The sequence below is a fragment of the Corvus brachyrhynchos genome, unplaced genomic scaffold (genome assembly GCF_000691975.1).
Source record: "Corvus brachyrhynchos isolate BGI_N302 unplaced genomic scaffold, ASM69197v1 scaffold87, whole genome shotgun sequence".
NCBI lineage: Eukaryota > Metazoa > Chordata > Aves > Passeriformes > Corvidae > Corvus > Corvus brachyrhynchos.
Window position 1 is genome coordinate 1,356,472 of NW_008239767.1, and position 26,556 is coordinate 1,383,027.

Sequence of the window (26,556 nt, forward strand, 5' to 3'; positions counted from 1 at the left end):
TTAGAAAGATGGCTGTTTGTTCTTGGGATCTGTCTGGAATGACTGGACAGTTCCGGCTAGGCTTTCAGTTCCTGCAGTTCCAAGAGGATGAGGCTGTAAAACAGTCAGTGCTACACGTCTCAGTCACTAGCCAATGCAGGGAGTGGTACCTGCTGTCATTCCCTCCATTTGCAGGCAGGAGCACAGAAACCCAAGGAATGCTTTACCTCCAGAAGGTGGGGGGCAGAGTCTACAACAGAAGACCAACCTTCCACATCCACTTTTTGAGCACCAGACACTGAGCAACATTCCTCCTGTTGACACTGTGAAGAAATTTGAAACTGAGAATGTGTCTGCTTGGTTCCATTTATATTAACTGGGCTAATGAAAAAAGGCAGAGAAGTTCTCTTTAATCATGGCACAGTTCCTAGTAATATTGCTACTTGAGTCATCTTGCATGTAGTAGAGTAGAAGTAATAGTCATTTATCCTGAGTTAGATAAATCCTGGACTACTAAGATGTTTGCAGGGTATTGAGTATCTTGGTTGAAAGAGTATAGAATGATGAAATGCAGCTGACATTTAGTAATGAAGAGACCACATGCTATGTTCCTCTGGCTCAGCAGCTGTCAGTAGGCAAGCCTGTCTAGGACAGGAGAACTGAAAACAGGTTCAAGAAGCACAGACAGGGAAAAAAAGAAGGAAACTGTCACTAGTTGGAAGGGATGAGAAGCTTCCAGGGATCTTTGGATAGAGGATGTAATCTGATTTTTCTGAACTTCTGCTCCACTTTGGACATGATTTATAATGGTAACATCCTCATTTTCTCATTCTACTACTAAATGAGCCATATGATTTCTTTGCTACTGGAGATCACTGTTCAGCTTAGCTGGGAGATCTGATATTAGTTGTGTGGGAAACAGAAATCTTAGAACAGTTTTTAGTCTGGGCAAAGACATGAAAAGTGAAGTGGCTGAAGTGAGGTGGATTCTGAACAGAAGCAAGCAAATATTTCAAGTAAAGACAGTCAATTAATTGTGGGACCAATTTGCAAAGACCAGCAGATACTCTGTTATTATCAGTTCTGGAATGGAGCTTAGAGAGGAAAACAGTCCAAAGAAACCCTTTACTCCTAAGAGGAATTAATTCAGGGATGCTGAAAGTCAGAACAGATAATCACACTGGTCCCACCTGGACAGGACTGAGTATGTCTGAAATATTTCTACAAAGCAGTGTGAAAATGTATCCTTCTGTTACCTGTTGCAAATCAGTGTAAAAAAATGAAAACTATGACAGAAAGAGTAATTTAGCTACAGTCAACTTTCTTTATAAATTGGGTTAAGTGATTAGCTCGTTTTAGCAGTTTTATATATCACAATGGACATCCTATTTTTGCTTCTTTTTAATCCTAATAAAGATACCAGGTCTGGATACAAGGATAAAATTTAGATGTCACTGTGGATTTTTTCCTGTCTTAGTTTTGTGAATAGAAATATAGATTAACAATAAAACCAAACCCAGAGAAATGATGTTCAGAAAAGAATTACCCTGCTAAAAATATGGGAGGCAATATTGGACGATAATAGCAGACTATTAACTCCATCAGAGGTTTCTCACTGCATTTAAAGATCGATTAGGATCGTATTACATAAAAACTTTCCTCTGAAATGTCACAGTGGGTATATGTTCTGAAGATGTATTTTACGGTGTCTTCTGGTGTGCTGAAAGGTATTAAACCCAAAATATTTTGATGCTGAAGGAGTCTGTCATGTAAGACTACAAAAGCTTTTCCAAAGCCGTATATGAATAGCCACAAACTAAGTTTTTCTGAACATGGTACCTGTGACAATAGGATTATTTTTTCCAGGTTCTTTTCAGTTGCATCAGACTCTGGAAGCCTTGGTAGCAGCAAGATACTTTACAAAGAGTACCATCCACCTCTGTAGTTTGTCAGATGAGGATGTAGTTTTCTCCACTGGGCTCTTGACAGGACAGGCTAGTGAGGAAGTGAGAACTGACACTGCTCTTTGTGCTGTGTTGCCTTTGCTCCGTGTTTCCTGTGGCTGAACGCTGGGAGCTTTTAGGGCTCTGAGTAAGCACAGATGAGAGTTGCAGGCAGGATTGTGAGGCTGACGCACTTCTGCGGCACAGATCCAGTTGCAGACAGAGACAAAGGTCCTGTGGTTTTCTTGGGGAATAATCAGCTGGCTTCTGTTGTGACAGATGCTCTGAGCATCCATCTTAAACAACAAGGCATAATTTAATAGGATTTTAAATACAACTAATGCTCTTGTTTCAGTTTATAGGCCTGAATCAAATAAATTGGGGAGGAGAAAATGCAACTTTTTTGGCTTGAAATTTTCAGGCTGTTTTGTTTAGTTTTATGCAGCTGGTACATCCACAGCTGATAACTCATACAGATGTCATGTAGAGAATTGTAAGGCTTATGGCTAAAAGAACTGACAACCCCAATTTACTTCACTTCAACATCTTAATTAGTTTTATAAAAATAAAATGAGGCATTAGGAAATTCATGTTTGTGGGAGAATTCTCATGATGTGAACTGTAAAATAACAGGGATATGACTAAATCTAAGTTGCTCAGTTTACAGGCTGCTGAAAGAAAGCAGATGAAAATGGGCCTGTGTGGATACATCTGTACTGGTGCATGTCCTGGCCCTGAGAATGGAGGGCTCTGGTACTCTGGAACTGTTTGAAGAATGGTTGCTGGCACAGTCAGCTTTGGCCAAGGCTAACTTAGAGTCTCACAAGCAGCCTGTGGCCGTGATTTAGATGTTACAGCATGCCAAGGATCATTCCCAGTGTACAGTTTGCAAGCAGCAGCTTTGAGAGGCTGCAGGTTTAATAGCTTTGGCCGGAGGATGCCAACTGGCCTTGGGCCAAAGGGCTGGCCCAGCTGCTCTGGAGTTTGCTCATTGCTCTGACCAGTGCAGGAGGGATTTCATGTGCCTTTTAACAGCACTTCACTTTAAGGAAATGACCTCTCCCATGCATCATTTTAGACATCTCCTTTCTGATTAACCAGATATTTAATATTCGTGCTAAGCATATCTCAGTCTCTGTCTCTTTTGTGTTCGTTTGCAGCTTCTTTTTGGTTGAAAAACAGAGGAAATTGTTTTCGTCTTTCACTTCTACATTTGGAATTTTTAGGGATGTAGTAAAACGTGTGTTGCCTTTGGTACCACCAGCGATGATGATGCAGTGATTTTGCTGTTGTTGATAATGCGTTATTTGCATGCAAGTTGAGGAGCTGCCTTCTCTGTGAAAGTGATCCTTTCACATCTGCCTAAAAAACTGTACCAGTGTGTGCAAAAAAGGGAAAAAGAATAAGATACCGTGACACAAATTTACTGTGCAGTCGACTTGTTAAGAAAGACAGTAATTATGTGAGAGCTTTGTATTTGTAGTTTCTTGGGATGGCTGCCTTCTTATTGCCTTCAAGGAAATAAGGATTCCATCAGTATTGCCTCCAAAATTATGTATTTTTGTGATGCATTTAGATAGATAGACTCTGTTGTGTGACAGGAGCAACTAGCACATGCATTTTGAAAATCCTCTGATTTCCGAATAGTATCTAGGTCATATGATACCCACAGGCATGATTCATCCACCTGGGCTTTATGCCAGCCAGCAACTGCATAGATATGACACTCCAGGAATACTGAAAAATTATTAAAGCTGATTGTTTTTTTCAAATAACACTGTGATGATAGCTATAAAAAATACAGCACATAATCTATGGTTCCTTTCTGAAGGTACTAATTTCCTTAGGTTGATGCAAAAAGTACAGTATGGACTGAAAGGAGTGCAGAGCAGACTCAGCTGAATGAACCCAGGTGACTTTCCTTGGCCCCACAGACTTTCATTTCAAAGGTTGCTGTCTTGATATAAAGTTCTATTTGAGGCAGACATTGTCTTTACCTGAGTGTATCTGCTTGAAGCCCAGCTAGTTCTTAAGGGCTGATCTAAATATCACAGAATTGTTAAGGTTGGCAAAGACCTCTAAGATCATTGAGTACAACCAATCTTAACTACAATGAGCTAAAAACTGCCAGTGCTCTGCCTTTGTTAGGCTTTTGTATAAAGATGATAATCTCTTGGAGGGGCAGAAACCCCCTACATTTAATACAAACCTCATGCATTTTTTTTTTTTTTTTGCAATAAAGTTCATTTTCTAGAGATGACATCATGCTTACTTTCAGGCATGTGTATTATGCAGACAGACACTCTTAGCTAAATATTCAACAAGTCTTGCTCAGGAAACTGTTGAGCTGCATTTTAAAAAATGTGTAGGTATCTAGGAAAACAAAAATGTGTGTAGCTGGGGTGGGGGTTTTTTTTCAGATGTACTGACATGTTCATCTCAAGGAACATGTTTAGGAGTAAATTCTTCTGGGACTTGCCAGGTTGTTTAGCTTGCATTTTTAGGTGCCTGTATACTTTAAAAACGTAGCCCCTAATGTCTTTGAAAACTGACACCCTCTTTTATCTTCTACTTCTGAAGAGACCCTTACAGATTGCTTTTTAAAAACATCTTTGGAGGGTAAAGGCTGAAATTGCCACAGCTGAATTAAACATACAGCCCTATAGAAGTGAGATGAGGAAGTATAATCTTTGCCAACACATAAAGAAACAGAAGGGCTTAACTTTTATGAACTTAAAACTGAAAAAAATATTTTCTCCTTTGTTTTTCTGAGTTGTGATCCTGTGAAAGTGGAATGGGAGAGGAGGAATGTTCTCAGATTTGTAAGCATATCTGTGTTATGGAGGACTTGCTCTGACTCTGGTTTTTTAAATTTTCCTTCTTTCATCTAGATAAAGAAGAGGCAGCAGGATGTGGTGAGGTTTCTGGAAGCCAATCGCATAGAGTTCGAAGAAGTGGATATCACCATGTCAGAGGAGAAGAGACAATGGATGTATAAAAATATTCCTGAGGACAGGCAGCCTGCGCAAGGCAACCCACTGCCACCACAGATATTCAGTGATGATCGGTACTGTGGGGTAAGTAGCTGTTATGGTTCTCAGTGGACAATATATTAGTACACTCAGCTGGCCATTTGAACATGGGACTTGCTGTTGAGCTTTCTCCAGTAGAATCTGAATTAATGGGGCAATAGGATCAGGTAAGGATCATACAGGGAAAATTCAGTTCATTCTTCTGTCAGTCCTAGAGCTGTCTAGGGGATTCCCTCCAGGAATGTAAAAACTGGTAATGTCACATGCTTCATGTACAGCCTGTTGATGGTAAAGTGCCTTGTTGAGACCACTGTAAGCTGGGGATTTGTGGTATTCTTGCTGCTTGGGTCTAGTCTAAGCACAAAAATTCAGTAGGAAGTCTTTGGTGCAGTAAATGAGAACATTGGCTAGACTGAGTTATATTGTTATTGTAATTAAGCTCCTCTGCTGCTGTCATGGTGTAAATTTCATTTATGCTCAGAGGGTCTTTATGCAATCAGAGTGTTTAGGATACATGAGCACTATTTGCTGTAAATCTGACACCAGGTTGATGGGTGGGCTGTTTTTTTGGTGTAAGCTTCTCCATCCACCAGTGCAAGCTGAAGCAGTAGCCTTTGATATATACATCCAAACTGGTTCTGGCTTAGTCCCTGCCAGATTCAACAGTGCTGCTCAGATCTGATGAGAGCCTATTGACTGCAATGCAACTGTTATCTTAGTACAGGAAGCACATTAAAAATGATTTAGGATCCTCTGCAACAAACAGATTGGGTATGATGCAGCAGCTAACTGGCTTCTTGAAGCAAAGTATTTAACATCCTTCCCATGTGCTTTGTATTGGCCTTACTTGTTTACCTCAACAGTATAACTCTTATCTTCTTACTTCCAGGTAAGGTAAGTCAATCAAAGAAATGTATCTGGGACGTGGAAGGGAATTTTACCCTCCCTTATGGATCAGCCCCTCCCTTACAAATAACAACCTTTATATTGTTCTGTGTGATTTTAGTTTGCCTAGGAAATGCAACATTTTAAGCTGTTGTTTCTTACCCTTTCAGATTGCCTTTATAGAATGTTTTAACCTAGTCTTAGAAATTGCTGTTTGGAATTAGCAAGGCAGAAGATGTCATGCAACATGTGAGATGATTTCATTAATCTGTCTGCTGAGCTGATAGCCATTTTGGTTGAGCAGAGTTAATCCTATTACTAGACTTCACTGTCTGTATGAACATCTATAAAGAGTAAACATGCTTTGAAAGAAACTATATTTTCTAGGATGAAGGGGAAAGTATGTGTGGGATCTCCAACATTCATGAGTTCACCTGCTGCATTAATTAATGAAGTTCTTAGGTAATAGAGTGGAGCGAAACATTATGCAGAAGGCAAAGGAGGTTAGTGCTGGAAAGGGGGTAAAATATTACAATTAGATAAAGTCAGCAAATCTTGCACATCTGGTCTCTCTTTGTCATTTCCACAGTGAGTGTTTTCATGTGTTTATCTTGACATAAATAACTAAAGCAGAATCCCTATTAAGTAATTTAAATTGAAAAAAAAACCCACTGAGTTTTCTGTTGAGTTTGAAATTTGTAGTTTATAATTTCTGATTTGTGTCTAGTCAATTTTTAATCCACTTTTCTCTATTAAAAAACTCTTTCTGTTTTTCTGCATTCTACAGTCTTACCACAGACTTTCTATGTACTTATTCTGGCTTATGCATTGTTGCTGACAATTCACACTTACGATACAAACTGGTCAGGTCCATTGCTGTTCCTCTAAAGGTATGAGGGCTAGACAGTGCAAAGCAAAATAGGTACACTTTTTCTTTTGGTCATGTTATTTCAATAGAAGTTCACAAGCATATGATGTCCATGACTCAATGTTATGTTCATAGCTATACTGGTTTTTCTGTGTTAGTATTAGCATTAAGAGTTTTGGGATTTCTTTTCTCCCCATTTTCTCCTTAGTAGAAAACCTCAGCAATGTACAATCTTAGAAGAGATTTTCCTGGGTAGATCATCACCATTTGAAATAATCACTTTTCAGGATGTAACTTCAGGCTAGAAGAAGTTTTTGTCTTTAATGGTTTCAGTAAGTATCCAAAATGGATTTGTGTCTACCATTTGAACATCTGACAGCTCATGTAAGAGGGGAGAAAGGTACAAAAAGATGATCAATGTTTACTGGTTCACAGAGTGTCTTGTACCACAGGAGGAGGGATTCTTCTGGTACCAAGGGACAAACTCCACATTTCGAAGTGCGAGCAAGACCTTGTGGTTTTTCTGAATTGATGTAATTGCAGATACATTAACCATTAATCTACCTTCTCCTTTTCTCAGTCTTCTGAGATGTACTGACCATTTTTCAGTACCGAGTTATGCTAAAACATTTTGAGATAAAGTACTTGGCAAGAACAATTTTTATTTCCTGTGAACAAGATAAGAGCTGCAAGCACATGAGAACACAAATAATTGTGTTAACACACAAGTGCTATGTTAGAGCACCAGCAATATGATAATTTACATCTTTTTGTGACTTTACAGTCTGTTGTTTCATCTTAGTGGCATTGCTATAAAATTGTGTGTGAGAGGAGCGTGTACATTTCAGACAAATCGGATGCATGAACCTGCTTGTGAACTTCAGTGACATGGCTCTTGGGTATGTGAGTATCTACATAACATCCTTTTACAAGGTTCTCTACCCAGGCAGCAGTGCCCTGCAGCAGCCCAACTCTTTAAGCAGTAAGCCAGAAATGCTGGAAAACTGAATGTCTGAAATTAGGCCTGTGCCTCACACCTCCCTCTTCTTGAATTCTCCACAGCTGCATACAACTCTTCTTAGACTAGAAGTGACTTCTGGATCTTTCAGAAGACTGGAAATATGCACTTCCCAGTGAAACTGCACTGTTGTGAAGCTGCAAGTTAACACTTTGACCAGTGACAGTTTTATATGCAGAAATCTGCCACTGAAGGGAGATTGCCTGAAATTTAGGCCAACCAAAATTAAAAGGAAATCTGTCTCCGGGTGGGAATTTGAGCCTAAGGGAAAATACTTACATAGCAGGCTGACTCTTTTTTTTTTTTCCTTTGAAGCTGTTCTTATGGTTTAGAGTGTTATGGTAAGTCCTGGTAGAGTGCCTAGTGGGCAACAGTAGAGACAGAGATATGTGGTATTTATTGTCCTTCCCTGAAATGTAATATATGGGTGTCAGCTCCAACAAAACAGCAAAGGCGTATAGACAACAAAGAAATAAGATAGGCTGCTGAAAGAGGTGCAGTGTTCTTGGGAAACTATTCAGTGCACAGACAATTATTGTGGCACTCATTTCTTTGCATTGTTATGTATCATTCTCTTCTGTTTGGTTTTTTTTTTTTTTTTTAAGATCATGGAAAGATGCATACATGTTTCTTTTTCTTCCTTTTTTATAGGTGTCACAAATAAGTAACTGGTCACTGATAAAAGAAAGAAGAGAATTTAACAAAACTGGCTAGAGGCCACCTCAGATTTTCTGCCCTGGCCTGTCATTGGGGAGTTTGTTATTAATCATGTGCCTACAGGTACAGAGAGCTTGAACTCTTGTCTCTAGATCTTCAAACAACGTGGCAGAATTCACCTTTGCATGCCTGCTGTGGTGTGTTCACTTTAGGAGCTAGAGCAGTTGTGAGGCTAATTTGGTATCCAGCAAGTCTACATTTGATTCTCTGCACCTTTGGAGATGTCTTATCTGATTCACTTAGCACCTTATTGGTCCAGGTCTGCTTTTAGAAGAGGGATGATCTCACTAGATAAAAGTTCATGTGAATTGCTCAGAGATCATATAACAGTTGTTAATGGTTGATGGTGCTAAAACTTTCTTGACTAATTATTTTTGCCATCAAAAGCAGAGTTTCCTGTATGCAAATTTAAGCTCTGTGTGTGAAATTGTTCTTAATTACCTTTTGCAGTTGTATTGGAGCAGTTTTGGGCTCACAGGCATCCACAAACCCTAGGCTGAATGTGACTAGAGGCCAGTGACATGCACTGTTTATCTTCCTGATTAAGGCCTTGTCTCAAATGAGGAATGTAGAAGGCAGAGCTGGTGTTGGAAAGCAACCCCTGCCCAAGAGTCTTCTCTATGATAGGAAGATTCTGTTCAGACCATTTGCAGGGTCTGGTTATAACTTTCAGGCTATGCCTGTGCTTTTGCTATCCACTTCTCCATTGCTTTTGTGTGTCCTGAGGAAAAGAGCTTTAGTTCTGTGTAATATGTACTTTATAGAGGGAAGTGTGCTACCAGAGGCAAAGTGTAGAATAGCCAGCTTGCCCAGTGTCAAGGTTTAAAAAGTAGAAGCTCAGCAAGTAAAAATAAAATAATCTGAGAATTTTATCTTCCTCAGTGAGGTCAGGACTCATTTCAGTAATGTATTGTAGTGCTGCTGTTTACCCTGAAGTGGAGAGAGAGCACATTCTTGTTGAACACCATGGTTTTTATTTGAACTAAATAAACTTCATTAATAGCTGTTTCAAAAGGAAGTAGCAGGTATTTTGTAAATCATCCCTTCACATAAAGATGGTAGCTGTCAAAGACATCTCTGGAAATACCTTGCTCTGTTTGCAGATTTTTTTATTTCCTAAATATAATAATGTAGGGTGTTAATGTATTTTAAAACACTTAAAAGGGACTGGTGTAAAACTAGAATTGTTACTTTTACAGGATGTAGTAGAAAATAGTGCACATTTCTTTTTCATTTTTATATTCATTACACTGATATTCTGCAAAACTTATTAGCAAGTATGACATAATTATTAACAATTTTTGTTTAGGATCCTAACTCTCCTTTCCATGAAACAGAAACTTCCTATTGTGCCATGTTTTCTTGAAGAAACAGGTTTTATTATTGAAGATGTTGTGCCTACTTTAATTAAAGTCCTTTTTAAAAGGCTAGTTCTAAAATTTAGGATCAATGATATATGAGGAAAGGCCAAGAAATCTTAATAAGTGGCAGTAATACTTTGAAGTCACATAGTATTGCACAGAATATGGACGTAGCAGTATTTTGGAACAATGTCTAGAAAAGGCCATGGCTGTTGTCAGAGAACAACCAGGATGAAATAAGTAATTCAGTCCACTACTGTTCCACTTGTGTCCACGTTAAAACATGTGCATGCAGAGCTTCTGTGCAACATGGTCATTTTGTGTCTTTTAGTCATTACCTCATGTAACTACCATAGTTAACTCCCTGATGTTTCCATCTTTCTCAAATTCCTGTCGTGGGTCTGATTTGATAATATTCTTATCCAAACAATTTGTAATATGACATGATGAGCCGGAAAGGGCACAAAAGGTGGAGGTGACAGCTGTTGCCATCCATAATACTTACGGATTCTGCCACTAACTCCCCTGAATATTCCCCTACCCCAGGCAGGCATTGGGCACTAGTTTCGAGGCCTTCAGTGCTTGTCTAGGGGAAGTCCTGCTGCACTTGGACTCCCTGCCTTGGAGGTGAGGGACATAAGTTCTTAGATAGTTGATGTCTGTGTACCCTGACACCATTGCTGCATGAATGGCAAACATCACATCAGCCTGAGTTTGTCATGTCCTGTCCAAACAATAGAGCTGTGGCTGACATCTGCTCCCTTTTATTAAATCCTTTGTCTCTGGAAGGCTACAACTAAACAGATTACTGAAATAAACATCTGGCCTTTAGTAGAAGAGTAACAAGTTGCTTTGTAGAGTCAATTCTATAAGCTCTTTAAAAATCCTGTGCAGAGATCTTATCAGAAGGTTAGATAACGAAAACAGTCATGTTTAGCTTGTGCTGTGTTGTGCAGACAAGATCTTCTTTTATTTGTATATTTATATAATATTAAAAGAGACTCACACATGCACACACCTTCTCCAAGGAGAGCTGTGCTGTGTAAGAGTTTTCCATTGTAATCCTAATCTGATCAGTAAATGAATGTCATCTGTTCTGGAGAACTGAACTCCCTTTTCAGGGGGGATGTTAACAGCTCATTCTCAATGGCATACAGTATTAACTCGGTCAGTAGCCAAGTGCTGATTCAATGTGTTTAAATTATGAGTTCCTCGCTATTACTTGAAGAACCAATTATGTTGCCCCTTTTATAAGAATAGAGAGATCATAATCTTATATTAAAAATAGTGACCAACTTGCTTGTTTAAAGAAACTTACTGGAAATAATTTTCTTCACAGTTACTCTCTTTGAAACTTCATTAGATGTAATGTTGTCCTGATTTCAGTGCAGTAATGAAGGTATAATTGCTAATTGTAAGTGAAATCTACTTTGTGTTAATGTTTTACTTTGAACCAATGCCTTCCCGCTTCTGTTGTGTTCCTTGAAACCCAGCTAATAAGTTATGCTGATCTGTAGAACTTCCAATTTTAACTTTGGTGTGCAGTCTTTGGTCTCCCAGCAGTGACAGTGTTTATTTAAACAAGCCTGAGTGTACCTGCTTAACAAAATCCTGAGCCAAATTAATCATGGCAGTGTCTGTAATCACATCACTATAGCGATCTGGTTTCCCAGCACCAGGAATACAGCACACTGAAACTCTAGTGATCATCATGGCTGGGATACAGCTAGTGCTGTAGCCAGCTTGAGCTTTGTGAACTTGGCAGTTGCTGTTGAGCGAACCTATCCTGGAAGTGGGATTTCTAAAGAGGAGAGAATTCCCAAGGACCAGTAGTTTTCCTGCTGTAGTAAATTAGCATAAAACCCACATGAAGGCCAGAAGGACCTAAGACATTTGTGTCAGATTTCCTGAATGCTTGTCCAGTGTCTCAGAGATTAAGCTGAGGCTAGTTTTCTGTAGCATTTGGGCAGTGGATAATCTTTGGGATTTCTGCATAATGTAGACATTAACAAAGTTCACCTGTCTTTGATTAATCTGGTTTTAAAGAAGTGCAAAGCAGCCACAGCACCTCTTAGTTTCAGGATAAACTACAAAGATTCAAATTTTAAAAACAAAGCTGTGTAAGTGTGAGGCTTGGAAGCTTGGGTAGTTTTGGTTTATTTTTTTTCCCCTTTATCATCCTACTTAATGGACAACATCGCTTGGCTTTGCTGATTATTGGGGGTTGAAACTAGATGATCTTTGAGGTCCCTTCCAACCCAAGTAATTCTCTGATTCTATGATAATTTTAAAACTTTGTGTATGATACACCTTAAGATTAATATAAATGGCCTTACATGTGTGAGACTGAAGGTCCATCAAGCCCAGTTTTGTCCCAGCTGTGGCCATAAGCCTAGGAAAGACCACAAGCAAGTCAAGATATAAAATGCTTGAGTATTTTCCTTGTCTCTAGTTATTTTTCAGAAATAAATGTCACTTTAACATATTTAGTAATTCTTACTACATTTTTCTTTCATGAACTTGAACCTTCTGGTGGAAACATTTAGCATCTTCTGGAAATGGATTCCATGTGTCATCTAGTACCAAGCGACCTGCCACCACAGTGAGCTTCACAGCCTTCCTAGCCTTCCTCCCATTATCCTCTGGGGTAACTTTGGTCCTGAAGACCTTTGCAGCCACAGCTAGTCTCCCTATCCCAGTTTAGTCACTCAGCAGAAGCTGGGAAAGCAAAGCAGAGCTTTAGGCCACACAAGGCCAACAAGATTTTGTTTGTTTATAGGTGAGCTACAGACAAGTAGCTCACCTACAGTGGCTTCAGTTTATTTTCAACAAAGCAAGAGCTTATTAGGTCAGCTAATCCACTTCCTAGCAGCTCATTGAGCATATTGAGCTGTAACTGTTCTGGTGTTAAAACACAGAGGCTGTATCCTGCTCAGGTTACATGGTGGGTGGGGGACCTGCCACCAACTTTAAGGGTGAGGAGCCATGCCTGAAGCAGTCAGCTAGTTGTTATCCTGTTAAAAAACCCTTTCTACCTTGAAATAGCTTTTTACTTACCTTCTTTATCCTCCTGTCCCTTCTTTATCCCCTCAAACCATCCTGAGACATATTTTTTTCTCCTGACATTCATCTTTTTTGGTAACATTTCATACCCTCGGTTATGGGATTTATCATCTGTATTTTTGGCTTTTCAGCTTCTCCAGAGGGATTGAGCATCTCTGCATCGCTGATGATTCACGTCCACTGTCTCCATGTCCTACTAGTTTTAGTACTCAGTTTTTAGTCAGTTTTAATCAGCTAGTGATGTTGCCAGAATTTTATACATTAGTGAAGTATGATTAGCAGCTCTGGAAAGCACCAAGCTTCATAATTTAAAACGCTACAGTTAAAATTATATTTGTACACATAGTTGCCTTTTGAAGTGGGGCAGTGGGTAGCAGTTTACCATACTTGTGTATTTTTAGGTTAACAGCTGCTCTCTGAGTGCCTTCCCTTGTCAGTGGGAGCCACTTCCTTGCACAGGGGCAGGACAGCGCTGCCCCACTGATCCCAGCAAAGCCGCAGCACTGCCTGGGTAGAGCTGCTTGGCACAGTGACAAGAGGGTTGTGGTAACTTGCTGCTGGTGGTGAAGTGTGGTGCAAAAAGAGGGAACCACTGCCTTGCCAAAAGCAGTGAATGGTGGCGTCCTTCCTCTGTGGGAGGGAGAATGTCCCACAGAGTTTTCCCAAATGGAACCCGTTGGGTCACCACTGGAGTTGGGCTCCTGCCTAGGTATGAAATTCTCAGCTTTCACTGAGCTTGCCCAATTTTCCTTCTTCAGCCTCTGCATCTACTGCTGGTAGCAGTGTGATGTTCTTTATTGAGATCATAATTTTCATGTCCTCACCCATGGTTTTAGTGTCTTTACATGTGGACCAAATCTGCACAGACTTCCTCTCCTTCTGATGGTAAGATCAAAGGCAGGGTGTTTTTGGAGCATCTTTTATCTCGCCTGTGTTACAGGAAAAGCCAGGGATGCCCACTTTGAACTCCTACCACATGCCAAAGCACAGCCATTGAGTCATTGAGATCATACTTCTCAATAAACTCTTAAGAAACTTCTTTGCTAAAGTGATTTCTTAAAATTTTTAGAGGACTATTATGCATTTTTATAACATTTTTTGTTTCACATTTGAATATTTTGAGATCATATGTTTTAATTGCAGACATCACTAGGAAAATTCTCCTATTTAAAATCTACTTGTACTTTATCTAAAAGCTTGATGTTTCTTCTCCCCCACCACCCATGAAAGTAAGTGTCAATAGCATTTAAATACGTTTTTGCAATGCAGATATTTCAAAACATCAGGGAGATTGTTTCTGGTGGATAATTTCTTGAGGTTCTTAAATATTCAGGTCCTTCTAAAATGAAGCAATCCACTGGGTTTTGTGCTCTTTCAAACACAGACTTACTCAGTTTAGCTCACCATTTAACCTTCACAATTTTTTCAGTAAGTGAATCCAGGTTTGTTAATCAGTAAAAATGTGGGAAAAACTAAATACTAAATCAGGACTTGATAATTCTGAAAGTAAAATAACTACTACTTGAAAACAGCTTTTTATTATTAAGTTGCTTTACAGAGGTTAGGTTAAACAGATGTTCACAGATTTTGGTGGATTAGCTGAATGTCAAAGTCATTGTCAGAGCCACAGGTGCAGCCTATTTCCTTATGACATTATTTTCAGTCTCTGAGTCCTTTTCTGCTCTGTTTGCTTACCTGTTTATTAACAAAGAGTGAAAAAAACATGGTCCTAGAGTAGTGATACTTCTAGAGCTAATTGAAGTACTGGGATTAAGAGACTTCAGGAGAATGCCAGAACTTGAAAATGGTGCTGGGAGATGATGATTCACCCAAACAAACACAGAACCTTCCTTGGACAAACTGTTGAGAGAAAGAAATGTCTGGGGGTTAGTGAAGACTGGCCGTGTGCTTAGGAGGGAGAGTGCTCTTGGCAGGGACCCAAAAAGGTGTCTGCCACAACAGCTGCATGCTTGCAGGTTGGCTGCTGGTAGTTTACAAGGCTGTAATGGGATCTTCAGGCAATTTAGACCGGCCCTGATGTTAAAGAAAGGGTCCTTCTTCCTGTGGGTTGTACTCATCCGCTGCTGCCCTACCTTCAGCTCCAGAGACAGTGTGACTCACTTGTCCATGAACCCAGTGGAGCAAATGAAGGTTATTTCTCAGGTAGATCATGCGCTGTCTTCTCGTGTGTTGCTCATAGAGCCTGTGTCCCTCATGGGTTTTCATCATTAGAAGAGTCAGAGCAGACCTTTTTAGGTTTAATAGTGTCCATGCAGTTTTTGAAGTCTCATTCTTAGGGGTCAAGGGCTGATCAAACATCCTTCTGCAGAGCTTCAGTATTACTTATACATATATATATATATATATATATACCTCTAGGTATTCAGTGATTATGTTGTCCCTTTTTAATCCATGGCACTGTTGGGATTCCTTTCAGTAATCTTTCATTTTACATCATGGCTTAGTTGATTTGCCTATTTTACTTGGATTTACTTTCTGGTAATTAATTGGAAATTTTTGTTGATTCGTAAGTTAACGTATGCCATGTTTTAAGAAGAAAACAACAAAAAGTCATCTTAAGAAGGTTTACTCTTTCTACTTATGTTAGCTAATATATCTGAGGACCATTATATACTCCTGCTGGCCTCTGTGTGCATTTCACAGATGTTTTTATTATAGAGGGTCAGGCTGGGAAATTGCCCCAATGCAGCTATGGGGTGTGTTTTTGGGGGGGCTGAGGCTGTTTGAATAATTATGCATCTGCAGAGTATCCCAGTTCACACTGATATAGCAGTACATCCTTATTAAAATGCTGAAAAAGCATCTTCATCTAGTGCACCATAAAGGTTTTAGGAGAAATTCCACTCACCTGTAGAATAGTTATGGATCTCATGGGAGGTGTATTATCCTTGCTTGGTGTCTATGTATTTTCTGTCCAAACAATCAATTTATGTTGGTGGAGGAAAAAATTAAAGAGTGAAAAAAAGTTAATTCTTTCTGCAAGGACATAATTTGGTGTATCTTATAGTTGGGTCTGGCAGGTGGAATGAAGAGCTGTTGGGGATTCACACTACACTGTGGAAATCCAAAGGAATTCTGGGAAGCAGAAAGCTTTCCCAGACCACTTTTGCTTCTTGCTTAGGATGTGAGAAGCCAAAATGTAAACACAAATGAATATTGGTTAGGCAATCTGCTTGGAAGATAAAAGAAGGTTCCTAATCTTTGCATATCCTGTGATTTCCTTCCAAGACTAACCACGTCAGAGAAAGATTTTTTTCTTTTCAGTTAGAGCTTCTGTTTATTGCCCATGGTCTCTTGTAATTGTGGGCTGTTTTGAGAAGTTAGAGGTTTAAGAGAATGCAGGAGTGGATGGAGACAAGTGGGCAAAGCAGCTGCTGCTGGGGGAAAATTGAGGTCTAATTTCAGGGAAAGCACCTTAATGTCCCAGCCAAATCCAGGACAAATTAACACTGAGAGAAGAGCTCTCAAAAAGTAATGAGAATAGATCTTAGGAGCCAAAGAAGTGCTAACTTTGGGGGTCAGGTGCATTGGGAATGGCTGTTGCACAGATGGGAATCATGTGGAGGCACTGAGACTGCCTGTTATTGTTCTATATTGAAAGCATGTACGTGCACAGTCAATATCTTGTTGAATACTTTCAAGTTAAGCATAACTACTAATCTTGAATATTTAAGAGATAATGTCTATGAAGTGATAAGCACATACCTGAAATTTCCAAACATTTACAGAGTATTTTACATGTCAGGAGTGGTTAAGTAAGGATTGATATTTCCATTTTGCAATTACGTGGTGGAGGAAAAGAGTCTAAGCTGGATGCTTTATCGTTTGCTAGTGGTTGTAGAAGAAATCTCTGCCAAACCATGAGGAGCACATGAAGCTTCTTGCCATGTGCCAAATCCATTCACTAAACTGTGCTCTGATTTTCCCTATTTTTTCCCCTTGAAAACTGAGTATTGTCAGCTCATCTGATGATACAAGAGTAGGAGGTGTCCAATGTAATAACCAAAACAGTATTAGTAACACTTTGAGATCAAAACTCCTAAAAGTAACTTGATAATGAAGCCTGTTCTTTATTTTTATATATAATGAGTTTATTTATGGTAACATATTTAACTATGTTGTTCAAGACTGAGATATAATTGATGATTTCAAGGGATACAGTGATGATGAAGTCTGTGTTCTACCACAGAAGGAATGAGGAATTCATCTGCCTTAAGACTTCTTGGGGGTTTCCATGTTAGGAAGTATTTTGTTTGCTAAAAGACAAAAACTTGGTCAGAAACTTATTGCATTGCCAGGCACTTACATACCTTTAAAATATACCCACAATAGAGTTTCTTTTGATGCAAGTACATGCTTATACTTTTCTGTCAAAGTGAGAGATGCTGAAGTTAGAGAATTGATGTGGTTTTCTTTGCCACTGTAGTCTGTAGTTTGTGATATCATCGCAGTTTAGGTTTGTATCAGTATTTTTCTGAGCATTATTACATGTCACCCTTTAGACTAATACAAGGTGTGGTAATATCAATTAGGAAAATACAAATACGAATGTTGACTCATCTTCTTTTAATTCTCTAGGATTACGATGGTTTTTTTGAATCAAAGGAGAGCAACACTGTGTTCTCCTTTCTTGGACTGAAACCAACTTTGGCATCAAAGGTCAGTGTAGTATTGCAGATTTTTCATGGAACTCTTGAAATGTTGAGATTGAATGTTTTTGAGTGGAAGGAATCCTGTGTGTTTGGAAGCACTGCTGCTCTGATCCATACCTTGTCCATATCAGCTTCATGCTAATGAAGTAATCAAAATGGTTGTAAGGAGAGTAAAGCATTTTAAATGAAAACAAGCATATATGTGGGAGTAATTTGGGACAGTAGATAAATTAAGTTTAAAGACTACATTCTCCTTCACATGATCAATCTAAATTGTAAGCAACTGGCTTAATTATAAAAGGAGACAAAACTAGGATCTTGATCACTGGACTGTCTGCAGCCTGGCATAATAGCTCAGCATTTATTCATTAGGTATTAATTAATTTTTTTTTAATGCTGAAATGCTGGAGCAGTCAGAAGTTATATTAACTTTTTTGAATTCAGTTTTAGCAAACACATATATACAGGTCAAAACACAAAGCCAGGTAACATCTTTCTGTTGAGGGCAGTATAATAGAGGAAATTTTACTGCCATATGGAAGTCTGGACACTTGTTCAAACAGGCTGCATGGTGCACCTTTTTTCAGTAGATGAGACACATAGGGGAGGATTTTTCTGCCTTTGGATACTGTATAGATATATTTGGTACTAGTACTGTTTCAGGCCTGGGTGGTAGCTCTTGGGTATCTATAGAGTTCTTTTTCTGCCAGGAATTCATTTATTTCTGGACCCCTTGAGGGACAGGAGTAGGAAGGAGCCTCAGCAGAGAACCACAGAAGCAGGTTATTTTGGCAGCCTGCCTCACTTTATAGCTCGGAGAACTTGTCCTAGGAAAAAGATGATGTTCTGAAGCAATCTGAAATAGCAGCTTCTATGCAGCTCTGTTACTAGAAAATATGATGTTGGAGGCCTGGAGGGGTGTCTTTATAAACTTCCTGGTTCAGTCTGGTGGTACTTCAGAGAGATGCATCCTCAGCTCCTCTGTGGTCCAGGGTTAGGGTCACCTTATATGCAAAGGTCACAGGTACAGGAGATGAAAATGTATTCATAACATTAATATTATGTTAAGAATAATAAATAATACTCTTTATTTTTTCTCTTTTCAATAGGAGTCAGAACCCTAGAAAGCCCACATGAAGTATCAACAAGCACATTCCTGAATGAATGACTCCGTTCTTCAGCACATAACAGCTTCCCTAATGGATCACTGTGATAGAGCAAACATGTATCATTAGTAGTAGTCTGCTTGCCATGAGATGGTGCTCTCCAATAATGTGGAGCTAAAAACACTCATATGAAATAGGATTAAGGCTGGGCTACTCATCTTCCTTTGTAAAAATGCTCACTGTTGATGTTTCACTTTTGTCTTTGGATTGCTTTTGCAACTGGCCCTGATATTCTAACAGACACATAAGTTTGAGAATGAGTGAAAGTGTAGGGCTTCTATCACTCATGGGTATACTTATATAGTCATATTCCTTACCTTTTTTAATTCTTCCCACTACTGTAGTTCAAATTAGCTCATCATGATAGTTAAAGTGCTGGTGGTTGTTATGATGTTTGGGCTGGCTATGACCCAGAAGATAGAAAGTATCAATCTTGAGATCTCAGTCTAAGCCAAAAACTGCTGTATTTTTGCTCTACATTTATTTACTGTGATGCTTATTCTAGATCATGGTTATTTTAAGAGACATGGGCTGCTAATCTTGTTAATGAAGACTTGATTTGTCTAATGATGCACATTGCAACTGACTGTTTAAAACAAGTTGCTATCATGAAGGAGGTGCCAAAGTGAAATATTTTGACATGTTTCCAAATGCAGGTGAAATGTTCAGTAAAATACTTGGTGGTACTGGGGAGTTCTGAAGAACTAAAGGGGTCTCATAGCTAATGATAATATGAAGTTCTCTCTTAACTGAGAAAGTCTTAACACCCAGTGTTGGAGCTCTAGAGTTGGACTGTCTTAAAATGAAATTTTGCCAAAACCTTCAGTTTACCTTCGATAACACACAGCTCCACCACAAGCCACATGAGAGTCAGGGGGATGCTTTGAGAGCCAGGTTTCAGTCCCATGATGGTTGAACACTCCACTGTGGTTCAAGAGCATGCCTAACCTGCCTATCTGTTGTCCCGGTTGTATCCCCAGATGTGGTCATGTGGAGGTGCCTCCAAGACAGTGAGAAAGCTGAGTGTGTGCTTTGCTGAGTGAGGCCACAGGGGTTGCTCAGCTGAGCAACAGGAGCCCAGTAAAGGAGGTAGAGATTATTCCAGTGGGACTGCTTTGATCCACATAGCAGAACTTAGGCCCATGAATTGCCAATAACCATTACAAGATGCATTCTAGACAGAAGTAAAATTGCATCACGCATTTCGAATCAAGTCTGGCTACATAAATAACACCTACCCTGTAATGTAGCTTTTACTCAAGGGATTTCATACTGGCAAGGTAGTGCCATCACAGTCAATGTCCTTATGTATTTGGGTGAATGAAAGACAACCCTGTGTGGAAAAGCTTCTTTGCAATCACAGCATCACTCAGACCATGTGGTTTGAAGGAAGCCAGACTTGTAAAAAATGTCAGAAAGCAACACTACCACAACAGAAGCAACACTGTGAAAAAAAATCACCTGTTCTGTTGACGTCAGTAACCATGGCATACTAGACATGTCAGCTGGAAGGGACAACTGAAGGTCATCTGGTCCAGCACTGTCAAAATCAGGCTTAAGAACCACACTAGCTTGGATCAGATATGGGTTGGTCTAGCAGAGCATTAAGAATATCCAGAGATGAAGATCTCATAACTCTCTAGGTAATCTGTGACATTGCTGCAGTGCTTTCCTAGTGAAAACTTTATTTTTTGAAGTCCAGCTTTGACTCCTAGGCTTTAATTTGAGGCTGTTGCCTTTGCTTTGTGTTTTTCTGGCACTCTCAAGAACAGATTGGCACCATTCTTTCTTTAATGGCCTCAAGATAGTTGAAAGCTACCACTGGATCACCTCTTAGCCTTCTTCTTACCTGACTGAACAAACCTGGCTCCTCAGTTCATCTAAAGGGCTGGATGGAGCAAGAGCACACACAGATTTGAAGTCCATGGTTGTATTTACTGGTCCAAATCTTTGCCAGAGCACCTTCTCTAAAGGAATCCTGAATGGGCATTGATATATGTACGTGCATTTTTAAGAATTATGTTGTCTGTGCTAAGGTACTGTGATATTCTTGTAACCAATCCCATATTTTCATGAGACTTGAACTATAGGAAGGGAATATGACATGAGGTGTAATTATACATTGTTAACTTCACCAAGTTCAATATAACTATTCTTAAAAAAAAAAAGTATTTAACTTTGTAAATGAATACAGATATAAATTTATGTAATTTTGCAGTTGATTACAGAGAAGCCATCCTGGATTTATCATGTACTTGATACATTGTAAACTTTGAGAACTGCCTGAAGTCTCAGGTTTGAAAAACTTACTGAAGTGTGTAAGCATATGCACATGAGTAATCCTGGGTGAAATCCCAGGCTTACTGATGTGAAAGGAAAAACCACACTGATTTCTCCAGGGGTGAAATCAGTTTCACAAACCTCCTTTGGAATTTTGATAATTGTAGAATAGAAGGCTCTCATTTAGTGGAGAGTTAGTCTTGTTTCAGCTGTTAAGTAAACCTGGCTTATTTCGGAGCGCACATGTGGGCATAATCAGTTGTATGAAGGGCAACACTAGCTCCAAAGATATCCTGCTTGCTTGTATGGATTGGCAGTGTAAGTCCCTTAGAATATGTGCTTTTGAATTATAAATGGCTAGTTTAAAAAAAAAAAAAAAAAAAGAAGTATTTGAAAAACTTACTGAAGTGTGTAAGCATATGCACATGAGTAATCCTGGGTGAAATCCCAGGCTTACTGATGTGAAAGGAAAAACCACACTGATTTCTCCAGGGGTGAAATCAGTTTCACAAACCTCCTTTGGAATTTTGATAATTGTAGAATAGAAGGCTCTCATTTAGTGGAGAGTTAGTCTTGTTTCAGCTGTTAAGTAAACCTGGCTTATTTCGGAGCGCACATGTGGGCATAATCAGTTGTATGAAGGGCAACACTAGCTCCAAAGATATCCTGCTTGCTTGTATGGATTGGCAGTGTAAGTCCCTTAGAATATGTGCTTTTGAATTATAAATGGCTAGTTTAAAAAAAAAAAAAAAAAAGAAGTATATATATTTGGATGTGAATTTTGTCTGTTGTACAACAGCCTTATTTTTGTAACTAAAGCAAGTAGACTTCTAGTTTGTTATGTGAGATGGTCTGGAATTTTTTAAATCAGTTTTGTAGTAAAGAAATGTAACTATCAGGTAACTGAAAAGGTCTGGGGAAACTAGAGACATTTATTGAAAGAAATAGGAAATCCTTAATTCTGTTTAAAATTTTGACATACAAAGTTATGCTTAAGAACCAAATGATCCCAATGTCTAGCTAACTACCCCACTTTTTAAAATGGAGAGCAGTGTGAGTGAAACTGTTAATCTTTGTACCTAGCTAAAGTTGCTGTGTGGGCTGACATGCACATGCACATTCACTCTATCAGTGGCTTTGATAGAGGTATTTTTGTTTGTGCCACACACTACTGGATAGTGCCTTGCCAGAAAAAGGACTGTTTCTGTAGGGTCTTCTTAGATGTGCTTAAACTTTGAACTGAGAAAGGGGTAGTTTCTATATTGCTATTTTTTTAATAACACAGTAAATTTATTTTGAGGCCTGAGTCAAAAGGCATGTGCTTTGTAAGACTGAAACAGTTTTTGATGAGTCTTCTGAACTCTTGATTTTTCCTAGGTGACTTTCTTTTTTTTTCCTTTTTGTTGACTATTTAGAACCAAACCTTCCAAGGGACGTGAACCTGGACTAAAGCCCATAAGTTTACACTTACTTTAAGATAAGTATCTGATTCTAATGTTGAGCAGCCCAACTCACTGAAGTGAAGAGTAGCTGCCAAGCTTTCAGTGGATTTCTTGGTTGTCCCTCCCTGTCCTTTTCCATCATCAGGCCATTTATTTGAGGTGTCCTATTCAAGCAATACCATGGTTCAGAAGCAGGACCCTGAAACGGCCTTGTGGCCCTTCACAGGAGTGCAAGAGTGGAGTGATCACCAAGAAAATGCCAAGTCTCATTAATCTTCAGTGACTTATTCACTGATTTCACTAGGTCTTGGCATGAATGGGAGGAGGATGGAACCCCATATGTTCACCCTGCACAGAGAGCAGGAGTGGAAGACCCAGTGCAGAATGGCCCACGGCTTGTTCTGGCACCCTGAGCAGTGGCTCTTACAGGGGCCCTTGGCTGGCAGTGCCATGTGTGACACCACCCAGCACTGCTTTCCAGGACTCCAGCTGCATCATGGCCTATGCTTCACCCTCCTGCTCCCTAAGGAATTTGGGAGGGAGAACAGAGAACATCATCTTGAGAGCAGTCCTTCAGCCAGGGCAGATCCAGCTTACTCCCTTCTTCCTAATCTTTCTCTCCTCCTCATGTGTGTCATCCTGTCCTGTGTAGACCTGCCTGTGTGCACAGCTTCCACTCCCGACCACCTGTAACACCCCTGGGAGGTCACAAATGCAGAGCTGCTGTTCCCCCTCACGGCATCAATGTTCTGTAACTCGGTAGGGGAGGGAGCATGTTGCATCCTAGGTCATGTACACATTATGTATTAAACTGTGTTCATCTAATAAAAAATTGTAATTCAGAAAAGACTTTTGCACTGTGTTGTATGTGCTAAAAGAAACAATGAAAAAATGTGAGTCTTTATTCTTGCTGCACTTCGCTCTGGTGACAGCCTGGTGCTTTGGTTTGGGCAGCCTCTGCAGGTGGAAGCACTGCAGAACTTTTCACCTGGGATGGGTGAGCCTGATTCTGTAAGATGTTAATTGGCTTTGAACCCCGGGGGCTGCATGGGAATTGCAATGTGTCCAGAATACCTGCTGCTTTGGAGTCTCCCCAGGTAAAGAGCAGTAAAGAAAAAAAAGAAAAAAGGGATGATTTATTGTCTTCCAGCTTTTATATTTGGGTTAGCTGATAAATACCACAGAAATAAAGGGCAGATCCTTTGGGGTGGCTTGGACTTGGGCGCCAGGAAGTTTTCACACAATGAAGTTTTGTTCCTAGGGCTAAAACCTTCACTGCTTTTTATTGTCTGAAAGGAATGTGAGTTCCTGGTTTGCCTATCCACTTTGCCAATCCATAGAAGGTAATTAAATACATTTTACCAGTTAAGTGGCTAACCAAAGGTTATCATTACAGTCTTTCCTTGATTCTCAGTCTAGTAAATATTTTTTAATACCTTATTGTTCCTGTCTAAAACTTGCCCACTGTCTATTGTGAGTGCTGCTGCGAAAACTCCATTTGTGACTTCTGCTGCACCCTGGAGCGAGGTTCTGTGCCACCTGCTTTAGGCAGGATGCATAAAAGAGGTACAGATGGAACAGGCAAACCTGAAATGCCTGCAGTGCGGTCCTCAGCTGATGTAGGATCAGTAGCACTGCTCTGAAGTGAGTGGAGCTGTAGTAGCTCAGCTCTTTTGTCATGGTGGGTAGAAGCAGATATTGCTGCCCCGAGGGGGCAGGAGCTTCTAGACTTGCAGAGGAAGTGATGTTCTGGGTCACTTTGCTTGTGTAGCATCACAGCCTGCACTCTGTGAAAACCAGTGGCACTGCCATTCCTCCCACCTGGCTGCCACAGACCGCACTGAGAGCAGAAAGCAGGCAAAGGTCACACGGTGCAGGATGCTTTGCCACTGGCTGTCATCCTTCCGTGCATCCCAGCTCTGCGTCTGCTCCCTGTGCCAGGGGAGCATCAGTGGAAAAAAGTGCTTGAAAGTCCTGGCTGTGTTTGTACACATACAAGCGTGTGTGTGTGCCAGTCTGTCTGCATCTCATTCCTACCCCAGAGCAGTCAGTCTGGGCTGTGACAAGGTCCTCCTGAACTTTCATTTGCTTGATTCGCTTTTTAGGTGCCAGAAGGACTTGCCTTGTTCATTCCATAGACTTCAACCAAGCTGTAACTGAAGGTGCCTTGATGGTCTCATATGAAGTAGCCTCCTCAGGCTGCATGGTGCAGCACAAGCAAACATTTTGGGTGCAAGTCCTCTATATGATTTCCTCACAGGTTCCCACTGCATATGATTCAATCCCCTGGTGAATTTGGGAAACAGAAAATTATAGGTTTAAGGAATTAGTACTGTAAAGAAAAGGTCATCCGGAGCCTTGAAAAATTGTGTTCAGAAGACAAGAAAGAAATTGTTACATTCTGATTTGGAAACAGGGAGTTGAGAAGCAGAGACCTTGAGAAATGTGTGCCAATCTCTAGCTGCTTGGTTGCCCCATCCAGTTTAGCTGTGCACAGTACACACATCTAGTTCAGGAGAGGAACCTCACTCTCCAGGGAAAGCACACACTTCCAGGTCCGGGTTCTATCCCCTTCAACCATCCCGCACAGCAACCAGTGCTTATCATTCTTTTGTAACTCTTTGGAGATCAAGACCAATTCCACTGAAATCAATGAATATCAAGATGGGTAAAATAAGAGCTGAGACAACGTCTCTCTGTGTTACAGCATCTTCCACAAATAAACCTGGCAGATGGAGTTACTTTGCTGGGAACCCAAAGGAAAAAAAAGTTAGTAGCTTCTTTTTTTGCCTGGTTTCTTTGGGTGACTTTAAGTATCAGCAAGATTTTGCAATCACATCACTGTGAAGTGCCAGAGCTGAGGGTGTAAGAGGACTTCCAGCCCCAGAGGCCAAGCAAAAGCCATGACTACTTTTTTGACTCCCAAAGGGACCAGACCACCACTGCCTGCACCTAGGCACGAGGGATTTGTTTCACCACTGGAGGAGTGAGGAGCAGATCAGTGCTGGCATGGAGACAAACCTGCAGAAGGTGATCAGGAGCCCAGGGGCAAGGCCAGACAAATAACATGGAGCTGTAGCAGGTGAGGTTTGCTGAAGATAATGGCTCAGGTTTGTCCCATTCTGCTTCTCCACCTGCTACTACCCCATTACTCCTCTCCATTAAATACTTCCAGTTCACACCTTCCCAATAGGAAAAGGCTAATTATCGGATTTGATGGTTTCTGCATGCTTTTCGAAGATAGCCTCAGCCAATTTTCTTTCTTTCCTGCAAATTTGTGTGTCAACTTCTCTTTCACAGGGCAAAGCTGCAAGGAAAGCACACACAGTGCTGGATATGGCATGGGTGCTGCCACCATCGGGCTCCAGTCTGCAGCACATAAGCACCAGTCCATCCCTCACTTGCAAAATCCGTCCCATGAAACCTGACATTAAGGCTAACAGCTCTTCCCTTCTTTTTTCTTTAGATTCTCTGAATTTCAGTTTTATATGCTTCATGGAGGGAGGTGGGAAGAATGTGGCTGTGAAGAGGTCAGCCTTTCAGGTGTGAGAACTAAGAAAGCTGAATCAGTCTTGAGCATGATACAAACAGCGTACTAATGTGTTCAGATACATAACTTTTATCATTTAATGGTAGATTTTCTAATTAAAGCTGTATCTGGACAGGGCTCTAGTTTTTCTGCTTCAGCTTCCTTTGCCCACCCACCCATATTGTCCTCTTTCAGCTATTGCCTAATGGCTGTCTGCTGGGAATGGCCCTCGCAGAGTCCTTTGGTGATATCACCTGCCTGCAGCAGTGACACAGCCATGTGCCATCTCCAAAGGACAGCAAAGCTGCTTGCTGAGCTGGCTGAAGTCCCACAAGCACTGCCTCTGACTGGTGCTGCAGAGTCTGGGCATCCTGCTGCTGCCCTACCACACTGTACCCCGTAATGTCTGTTTAATGGCTTTCACTGCTGACCCCTGAGGTAATGGTCTTCCTACTATGAGACTTCTATAATCATTGGCACTCTTTGTATAATTTTCCTTCAGCACATTTTAACCTCTGGGTTTTCACAGCTCTAAATCCTCTGTTTTTCTTCCTGGTTTTGGTGGATATGCTTTTTTTTTTTTTTTTTTTTTTTTTTTTT

General features: G+C 40.3%; 1 protein-coding gene across 1 annotated transcript; it reads left to right on the plus strand.

The window, feature by feature from the left end:
• The first annotated feature begins 8 nt into the window (after positions 1 to 8).
• SH3BGRL2 (SH3 domain binding glutamate rich protein like 2) lies at positions 9 to 23,274 on the plus strand. The gene is given in 4 exon segments (XM_008640282.2): positions 9 to 103; positions 4,768 to 4,999; positions 17,466 to 17,546; positions 18,649 to 23,274. Coding segments are annotated over 4 exon segments (423 nt in total). The 3' UTR covers positions 18,664 to 23,274.
• Positions 23,275 to 26,556: the final 3,282 nt, after the last annotated feature.